This window comes from Monodelphis domestica, chromosome 4 (genome assembly GCF_027887165.1).
Source record: "Monodelphis domestica isolate mMonDom1 chromosome 4, mMonDom1.pri, whole genome shotgun sequence".
Classification (NCBI taxonomy): Eukaryota; Metazoa; Chordata; class Mammalia; order Didelphimorphia; family Didelphidae; genus Monodelphis; species Monodelphis domestica.
In genome coordinates, this window is record NC_077230.1 from 42,694,198 (window position 1) to 42,704,469 (window position 10,272).

General features: G+C 41.7%; 2 protein-coding genes across 17 annotated transcripts in view; one reads left to right on the forward strand and one right to left on the reverse strand.

The window, feature by feature from the left end:
* Positions 1-9,568, forward strand: part of CNKSR2 (connector enhancer of kinase suppressor of Ras 2) — a 300,281-nt gene extending 290,713 nt beyond the window's left edge. For all 16 annotated transcript variants that reach the window (XM_056793338.1, XM_007493430.3, XM_056793333.1 and 13 more), the window contains one exon: positions 699-9,568. In XM_056793338.1, coding sequence (XP_056649316.1) covers positions 699-914 — 216 coding nt within the window. In that variant the 3' untranslated portion in view covers positions 915-9,568. The remainder of the gene's footprint in view (positions 1-698) is intronic.
* On the reverse strand, positions 3,145-6,218 carry KLHL34 (kelch like family member 34). Its single transcript, XM_007493435.3, has one exon. It carries the CDS (start codon positions 6,216-6,218, stop codon positions 4,263-4,265), a length of 1,956 nt encoding a protein of 651 aa, XP_007493497.1. The 3' UTR covers positions 3,145-4,262.
* Positions 9,569-10,272: the final 704 nt, after the last annotated feature.

Sequence of the window (10,272 nt, forward strand, 5' to 3'; positions counted from 1 at the left end):
AATCTGAGTCAAGTACTGAAGTCATTGATAAAGTTGAGAGAATAAATAACCTGAAGATTGGTGGATGATAGAAACAAAAGAGAGGTGTTATAAATAGACTTCATATACCTCAAAAGAGAAAGGATTACTAAGGGGTCAAAAGAGAGAAAAGTGATAGAAGACAGCATGCAAGATAAAAGGAAAGATAGGAAGATGGGCATCAGGAAGATAGACATCTGCCAAATTCTTATGACTGTACATGTGGGTAAGAGAGTAGTAGGAAAACTGGTCACCAATGGATTGCAAAGATTACAAAATCCCTTCGGTAAAATTAAGAAATGGAAAATTGGAGGATCTAGAAGGATTTGTTGATAATAAGATGCATATAGCAGGGGTGAGGAGGAGGGGGATGGTGGGGAGGAGTGGAAGGGGGGGCATGGGAATTGCTAACAGGCATAGTGGAAATAGCCAGAAGACAGATAAAATGAGTTGGAGTGGACCTGAAGAAGAGTAGAATTTATTAGAATAAGAATCAGTTCAGAAGGTAATAAAGGCGCACAGCTGTACTTGATGACTAGGATTAAGGAATGAATGTAACATGATCAGAACTGTCAATGTGGGAAGGGAAACTACTTGTCAGAATGTAAATGGAAGGACTTGGTATGTTGACCTAAAGGTTTAGATGGAATATGGTACTAACTGTGTTATTTTTTTTTCAGGCTAGAGAAGGAGAAGTAGCCATTATAGATAAAGTTCTAGACAATCCAGATTTGACATCTAAAGACTTTCAAGAGTGGAAAGAGATGTACCTTGACCTCTTCTTGGATATCTGTCAAAAAAGCACCCCAAATGACCCATTAAATGTTTCTTCTGAAGTAGATGTACTTATATCCTCTCTAGTGCATACCCATTCATACATTGAAACGCATGTGTAATCGTCTTGTCTTCAAGCCATCTGGCACCCTCCTATCCTTTGAACAAGTACATAAGGTAGTTTTTATATTCATGTGTGAAAAACTTGGTAAATTATATTTTAATGTTGCTGAACTATATGAAGTAAACCTCATGATATCACTGTCTTTAATGAACATTTGTATATTTTATATGCGACCAGTGCTCGGCTTGTGTTTACCTTGTGCAAAATAAACTGTCTTTAATAATTTAAAATTAATTTTTGCAAATAGCTGTGGAGACAGGAAGACCTCAAATAGTAAATCTTGCAGACAGTTTACTATAGGACCTTTACTGTCTCTTTAAGTTAATTTTATATGAAACAAAACTTTAGAACTGAATCACATTTTTCAGATGCAGACATCTTGTGGGAAAGAACATAAATCTTTTATATTTATTAAAATGTGCTAAGAATTTTCTTAAACACTGCACAAAGTTTAATGCTGTAGTTTTATTTTTGTGAAATGTAGGTTAGTACAAAAGAGAGTTAAGCAAAATAGAAAATCATTGCTATAAGAAAAGTTCAGGTATCTGATATCCATGTCTTAATAGTTAATTAACTTTTGAAAGCAAGATAATGGAAAATATTATTATTATTATTATTATTATTATTATTATTGCAAACCTATGGGAACATAATGGTATATCAGGGGAAAGCTTTGTAAGTTTTTTTGTAAAAAAAAAAAGACCAAAATCAAAGAGATAGCTGCTTTATTTTTTCTTGATTTAAATCTTTCTTTATTTTTCTAGTGATGGGATGTTGTGAGAGTGTTTAAGAATTTGAGTATTGATTTTTTTTAACAGATTTAACTCACCCAATAAGGCAGCTACACAAATAACACCAACCTCATATTTTGGAACTGCAAATTAAAAAAAAAAGTCACCAAGTATAAATTCAATAAATGAGTTTTACAGTTAGCTTACTTGTTTTCCTCATCTATAAATTAAACTAAGTAATTACAAGAAAGCAAAAAATAACTGATAAGTTGAAGTTTGGATGTACTAAAAATTGGAGAAATATTTCAGAAAAATTAAGATGTACTCTGTGTGGGGCAAAAGGGTACTGTCTATTCAGAAATGTTCCAGTGAGTTATATTTGTGAGAAACAACAGACTTTTTTTTTTATATTCTTGAACTGTTCTCTAAAATGGAGTGTGTATGTGAGAAACTCCTCTTCATATATTTATAATTATTAGCTTGTTTTTGAACGTGATCTCAGCATGATGATGATTGTGCTGCTTCTCAGTGTCTGGCTGCATAATTTAAAAGTCACAATTTGATGTTTTCAGAGGAGGGGGGTCACCCCATCTCCATGACTGTCTATCTTGAGACCTACTTTTAATCAGCTTTATTACTGTAGCCTGTTAAGCTCAGTGAATGTACTTTAATCTTGAAGAGCTCAGATACTTTCCAGTGATTATCCTCACTGTGAAAGAGGAAGTGAAAGCTACACAGGGGAACTTTCTTTTATTTGCTTTTTAAATTACATTTGAATTGCTATTGTTTTGCAGACTTTGCACAATTGTACAGGGAAAGTGGCCTTTCTGCAGCCCATTTTCAGTACTTCTATATGTAATCAAAATGGATGAGGAATCACATTTTAATGTTCTTATGAGATAGGATTTGAGGTCCAGTGTATTATTTTTTGTCATTTAAAAAACTCTATTTGTAAAAAAAAAAAAAGCCAATGGCATTTACTTACTGCATGAGTACTGACACAGACACACATTAAATTTGTGGATTTTGTACATTTAGTTTTTTTTAATGCTTGTCCTGAAATGAAGTGTGCTCTTCTAACAACTATTTAAAGGCCTGTTGCTGTTTAATGGACCAAAACCATATAAATATATCCATAAAAATATTTGATAGCAATGGATGGATAATGCACATAGACCAGGCGATATCATGTGGCCACCAGGCAATTAAAGGAGAGGCCTAGGTCTGTTGCTATGCAACAGTTTTTCTGCCTGAACTTTACTTTGATTAGCAGATAAAAATTAAACCTTTACTCATGGATTTCCCAGCATGAAAGCGTGCATTGACACTGTTCTTTGTGATGCCTTCTTGAAGAGCATTTCAGATGCCAGTCTGACTGTATTCAATTCTATAAACATTTAATATGCACCTGCTGCAGGTGCTGTATTAACATGGAACCTGGAAGGGAAGAGAGAGCACTGGAGAGAGAAGTCAGAACAAATGCAGCTTTCAAAAGAATACTTATAAAGCATTTAATTTATTCATATAAAACTTTTACACATTCCATGCCCTTGTAACATGGTCATGTCGTTATCCTGCTATATTAAGAGTTCTAAATGTTAGGCTGTGGGTGGCCCAAGCCTCTTGACTTTAAACAAGCATTCTCTCTGAGACCTTTAAAAACTGGATTTCCCAATTCATTTTGCACAAAAATTAAACCCTCATCTTACTATGCATTCCATTATGTTAGCCTTTTAATTTTCCAGAATGGGAGGAGGTGTTAAAGAAGGGAAAATAAATCAGTTTTATCTACGAAAAGAGCATGAGTGGAGAGCTTTCACTTAAAGAATATAGATGCAGAAATATTTTATTTACTGTTAGACCCACATCTTAAGCCTCTTCACTATAAACGCTAAGGACTCATGTGTAAACAAAACTAAAATTCTATCTAAAACCAAGCCAGAAAAAAAAAAGTAAGCCTGCCCGAAGGCCTTGCCATCACAAATTATTTTCCCAGAGATGTTCTCTCAGTTAGATATTTTTAAGACATTAAATAGGGTATAATAACAATTATAGCTACGATATGTAAAATCATAGTTCCCTTCCAACAGTTTTATGCCCTTTTGTGAGGACTCACCTCTTTAATAGAATAAGGCTGACCTTTAAAGTCTCCTAGTTGCTAACCTTTTCCAATACTTGAAGAGCTTTGCTTTTTATCTTGGGTTTTCGTTGTTGGCACAAAGATGATTGACTATTGACTATCTTGTAAATCTCAATTTTAAGTGATAGTTTTTTTTTTAAATAGAAGATACTCTAAAACTTTGCTAACCCAAGAATTTCTTCCAAGAAATCTGATTGCTGAAGCTAGATCTTATCTTTCTTCTTCCTTGTCTTCTTTTACTCCTTTCTATTTCTGCTAGTTTGGTAGGGAGGGACCTTCTAGCACTAGTTCTGCTGAAACTGACTTCCATTTAGTACTTCCTTCAGACTGCTTGTCCCCATCCTGCAGACCCTGGAATCTAAGTTTAAAGCTCTATTGGAAGAGAAAGAACATCATTCTGGGGACACCAAGCTAGTCAGAAACACCCAGTTTCATAACTTCCTCATCATTTCTCCTGAAATGAGAAGCGCTTGATTTAATGCACCTCAGCCTGTGTTTCCACTTTCTTTGTCTTTTCCACACTTTCCTCTTCCTCTTCTGCTAATTGCAACACTGCACACTTCAGGCCGTTCCAGGCCTGGGGCATGTCGCAGCCAATATCCTCCCAGCAGTCAAGGTCCAAATCATAGCCTACCACATTGCGAGTGGGCACTTGTCTGGAATCTTGCCACTTTAACCCACCTAGCAAAAGTGCCGTCTCCTCCACCACAGCTAGGCCATAGCAGAAGCGGTCATAGAGCAGAGGCCGCAACCGAGTCCACTGATCTGCCCCGGGATCGTAGCGCTCGATCTCTGAGAAGAGCTCATAGCGCCCCAGAAAAGCAAACACCGCGCCGCGCAGCGTAGCCATGTGGTGCCCAAAGCGGGCGATGCTCATGGGCGCTCTCTTACTCCACACCTTCTCCCTTGGGCTGAGAGCGTACACGTCCCGGATGCTGCCGCCCCTTCCCAAGCTACCATCCACTGGCCGCCCTCCGAGCTTGCCCCCGGATATGTACACTGTGCCACAGGTCCCGACGGCCCCGGCATGACCATACACTGGCTGTGGCAACTCCCTGGCCGCTGTCCAGCGGTCTCGGCCCAAGTCGTATATCTCCACAGAGGCCAGAGCAGCCCCGTCTGCGCCCACACCCCCGACGGCTAAAAGGCTGTCGCCCACAGCACCGCACCAGAAATGGGCCCGGGCCTCCTTCATGGTAGGTATGGAGGCCCATCTGTGGAAGTGCGAATCATAGCGGTGCACTTGGGCCGTGACCTCCAGTGGAACCGTGGGAAAAAGAGAAGAGGAGCTGCCTGCCGGGGTCTCCCCTCCCAGCACGTAAAGGAAGCTGCCGATAGTGCACACGCAGTGTCCCTGCAATGGGGCGGGCAGCCTGGTGAGGCTACGCCAGCGGTGGTTGTACACGTCGAAGGAGACCACGTCTTGGGTCAGTTTCCAATCATCCGCTTCCTCAGGTCGCACCTCCTCTTCTGCCTGTTCCTCTACAACTCCGCCGACACCACCTGCATCCTCCTGTTGAGCTATCTGAGCATCTTCAGTGCTTTGAGTCGCTGCCTCCCTGGCCCGGCGCCCCCCAACCAGCAAAATGCGCGTTTTGGGGCTCCTGCAACTGGTCTGCTCACTCTGCATGAGGGGCTGGCGAGAGGTGGCTGTGTGGTAGCTAAGAGCCTGGATAATTAGGCCCTTGACCCGGGCGGGAAGGTTGAGGCCCGAACCAGAATAGACCCGTCGGAGCACTTCGGGGGGCACCAGGCCGAAGCGGATACGTTCCAGGAGACTGCAACACTGCGGTAGGCGTTCTGCCGCGGGTTCCCGCTGCAACCAGCTCAGCGCCAAGTTCAGTAGCCGGACCTCGGCCACGAAAGGCACGTCGGAGGAGCCCAGCACTGCCCTAAGCGAGCCCGAATTGAGCTCCAGAAGCCCCGCTGCCTCCAGGCCCCTGTCCAGCAGCTCTCTCATGTGGCGTCCTATGAAGCTTTCAGCCTCTGGCAGCGCGTCGGCCAGGCCAAAGCGGGAGGCGAGGTTGGCCGCGAAGCAACAGTTCTCCAGGCCTAGGTGACGCACCAGGTAGCGGCTGCACAAGCCCACGGCCTCGCTCACCTGGAGGTAGCTGGCGGCCTCCAGAGTGTCCTCCAGCGTGTCCATAGACAGAGGCAGCCAGGCAGTGTAGATGAAGTCCAGGAGGCGCTGTAGACCGGTGGCTGATGGCACTTGCAGGCGAATAACAGGAGCCTGAGATTCCTGGGTGTAACTCTTGAATAGAGCTTTAAAGTAGTCGCTGGAGCACGCCAGAAGCGACCTGTGCGCCAGGAACTCGCTGCCTTCCGCCTCCAGCTTGACGTCGCACAAGAAGCCCTCGTCGCGCAGGAGCTGGTAGTGGGTGAGGATGGCGCCTCCGTGAGCTTTGCAGTAGGACAGAAAGTAACTCATAGTGCATCATGCAAAGAGGAGCAGGCTGGGAGAAAGTAAACCAAAAACAAGTTCCATGCCCCGAAACGCATCCCGCGCAAACAAACCGGCTCAGGCTCCAGTCACCCGAGTAGAGGCCCCCCGGATCGATTACCCGAGTTGGCAGCTCCCTTCACAATCCGGATCGCTTTCATCTTTCATCTAAGTCTGAAAGTTGCCCCCCTCCCCGTCTCCTAGCACAGGTAAACCATGCCCTGGCTAGGAAGGATTTCCCGTTGCTCAGATTGCCCGCAGAAGATAAGAACGTGGAATCCACCAGCCTTGGAGCCCTCCCAGCTTCGAGGGTTTGGGAGGCTGCTGGGGCAGAGAAGCTTTTTAGAAATACAACCTTTGGGAGGGAGTCCCAGCCAGCCCACCAAGGACAGCTGTGGCGCCGCACCATCACCAGAATGAAAGGAGCTGCTGTGTCCCCCGACTGCCCCTTTCTCCTAATCAGATGTGTCTTCAAACTCTGACAGATCACGTCAAAAAGCGACGACGGATGTGCAAAGTGGTATGGAATAGTAGGTGGAAGTGGGGGGCCTTCCTCTCCGTCGGCCCCTCGCCCCTCTCAATTAGCTCAGGTCTTAAAATGTTCACGTGCAGGTGGTCCAGGCTCAGAACGTTCCTGCTAGTACACACACTCGCACACCCTCACAGTCAGACACAAGGGCCGGGGACAACTGGCTCTTGGGGTGGAGTGGGGAGTGCGGGGTGATCTTTTACCCCCGTTCCGCGTGAGGGATTAAATCAGACCCGACGGGATTAGAGCAGGAGGCCAGACAAGTAAATACGTTTAGTCACTGGTATAATTGGACATGCCTGGCCATCCGTGCCCAGTGCAGTACATAATATCACCGTAGCTCATAGATACAGGAATAGAGCGCAGACACAATCCTTTCCTTCCACACCAACCGCTTGTCCTCGCCCTTCTCGCTCCTCCTCGCCTCACAATGTTGGGTTGTAAATTAAACACTGAGACTCGGAGAGCTGAAACTTTCGACTCTGAATGACCTAACTGGAAATCACGAGGATGACCCTTTCGGATAGCGATGGAATAGAACAAAGCTGCAAGCGGGAGGGGGGAGGGAGAGGGGGGTGGCCGGGGAAACTCAGGATGGAAGAAGGCCGAGGAAAGAAGAGGGTGAAGAATCCCTGAAGACCTAATTAATACCGGCGCTGAAGCTTTGTTGTCCTTGCTAGCTTGTCACCCCGTGCCCAGGAAGCAATGTTTCAAGACTTCCTCTGGGAAAGGGTCCGCCAGAGATCATCTTTCAGTTTGACGCAGATCCTAATTAAACCGCAGTAAAGAGGGATTAAACGGTGATATTTTCACAGTAACACCCAGGAGATTCAAAAGGAGCTCCTGCTGCGCTAAGATACAGGATCCTTTACCAGGAATCCGTGGGGTCAAGCAGCTCCTGGGTCTTGAAGCCGACAGACGGCAACCTGTAACAAGCCAGTGACACCTGGACTTTCCCATCCAATATACCGGGGGATTTTCAAAGTCAGAATCCCTAGCGCTGCCATCTCCCAAGGGCACAGCAGTGGAAGGCATGATTTCCTCCACAAGCACACCACTATCAATAGACACATTGCATGTACATCTCTATACTCCTTTCCAAAAAGCAAGTGAAGGAGTTTTTTGTGCTTAAAGTTTGTTTACTTTAAGAAATTCTTAAGATTCGCGTCCCTGTTTTGTTACTTGATCTAGTTGTTGGCCATTCATCCTTTATAGCCCAATGAGATGGTGGGTGTTTCAGAGCTATCAGAGGCCCAGATCTTCAAAGATTTCTTTTCTTGGAATTATTCTTAGAAGTTGCATGAAGAAACCCTTCCAAACCTCTGCAGAAATGCTCATGATATCATCATCCACAATTAAATATTTTTAAAAGCTTTGTTTTCTAATGCATATAAAATACTTTTTTTCAACTATCACCAATATATTTTAAATAGGTAAATTTGCTTAGCAGATCAATAAAAATTGGGGATTCCTGTCACCCCAATATAGAGTAGGTGGTATGTTTGGGTTTAGAACTTAATTCTCGTGTTAGGTTGCTTTTACTGAGTCTCTGGTTCACTAAATAGGATCTGGAAGAACTAGAATTTCTTCACAACTTGTATTTAATTAAAAAGATGAGTAATTTCTGAGAAGAAGGAAGGGAAAATGTGGCTTTATTCATCTCTCATATTCCCTGACCTGCATTCTCTTAAAATTTTACAGTAAAGTTCTGAAAGCTTCTTTGCCTGTCTGCTTAGTGTTCTCTCTTTGATAATTTGGGACATTCAGAAAAGTGCAGTAAATGTCTTTAGGAAGGAATTTATCTTCTCCTGGAAGTCAAGAGCAAGATGTGAAAGTTAATTTTCCATTTTCAAAACTATAAAATTCAAGACTGGTCTCAGATTAGATATTGTTTATCCTGCAGAGGCTAAATCTTTTAAAATAAAGAAAATCAGATGCCAGCAATGCAGTTATAGGTTGTTGTTTTTTTTTTTTTTATGTTAGGATCCTTGGTTCCAAATGAAGTAATATTTTGTATTTTATTTCACAAGAATCATAATAAATTCAAGAGGCCTTTATGACTCAAAGAACATTAGAGAAAGAAAAAAAAATGTAGATGATCATTTAATCCAATTTCTCTTTTAAAGATGATGAAACCAAGGCCAGCAGGGATTAAGTGACTTTTTTGTGGTCACACAACTGCTTAGAAGCAAACCTTTTCCTAGAACCCAGGTGTTCTGACTCCTGATCCAGAACTCTTTCTGCTCTGTCTCTTAATGTGTTGTTAAAAATATAATTGAAATCACATAGAATATATTCAAGACTCACATGTAGGATCAACCAATATTAAAAGGCAGATTTTAATTATTTTTAAATCTATCAATTCTATCAAATCCTAAACAAAGAGATGCTAACAGAAAGAGGAAATATTCACACACCAACAGGCATGTTTACACATTCCAGTTAAGTCAAAAACCATGAAAGGATTTGGAATTTAAATGTAGCATAAAGTTTAAAATAAATGATTATGATAAGGTTCTTTTTTAAGGAAACCATTGTAACATCCAATTCTACATAACAAGGCTATTTCCTCATCCTGACCAATAGCCCATGCTCATGCTGCTTTGCTGATGTGGATACAGTGAATTCTGTTGAATGAGAAATTCTGTATAATAGATGTGTTCACAAGTTCCTGTCTATTTAACAGACAAAGCAGTCAATATGTTTAAAGGTGGTGTCCTTTCAGTAAGGTATTTATGTATCATACCAGTATTTGAATACCTGTACAATGTTATACATTCTTAATAAAATTCTAAATGGTTTTCCAAAATGTTGTGTTGGGAAAGTTTGAGTTATATAAAATTTTATTGGGCTTTGAAGGGGAGACTGATAAGAGGTGTTTCTTGAGTAAACCTAAATAATGTAGCAAAGAAAAACCAATTTTAACTTCTATATTAATTTTTTATGTTAAAGTCACAGAAGTCATATGATATTAAATAAAATTTTTAGAATAATTTGTAAAGAATAGTCCTGCCAAACTCCTTTTATGAACCAGGAAGAGCCAAAAGAAAGAAAATTATAGGCTAATTTCATTAAGATATATAGATATAAGAATTCCAAATAAAATATTAGTCAAGAGACTACAATATATGACAAAGTTTATACATTATGACCAAACAGGATTTATACCAGATATGCATGGATGGTTGGTTTCATGTAAGGAAAACTATTAACATAATTGATTACATCAATAAGAAAGTAAGAAAAATCAAATGCATGTATTATTAATAGATGAAAAAAAACATGTTGGCAAAATACCATACTCATTCATATTTTTTAAAAAAAGCACTTGAAGGGCAGCTGGGTGTCTCAATGGATTGAGAGCCAGGCCTAGAGATGGAAAATCCTAGATTCAAATCTGGCCTCAGACACTTTCTAGCTGTGTGACCCTGGGCATAGCCCTTACTACTCTTCTGCCTTGGAACCAATACACAGTATTGATTCTAAGATGGAAGGTAAAGGTTAAAAAAAAAA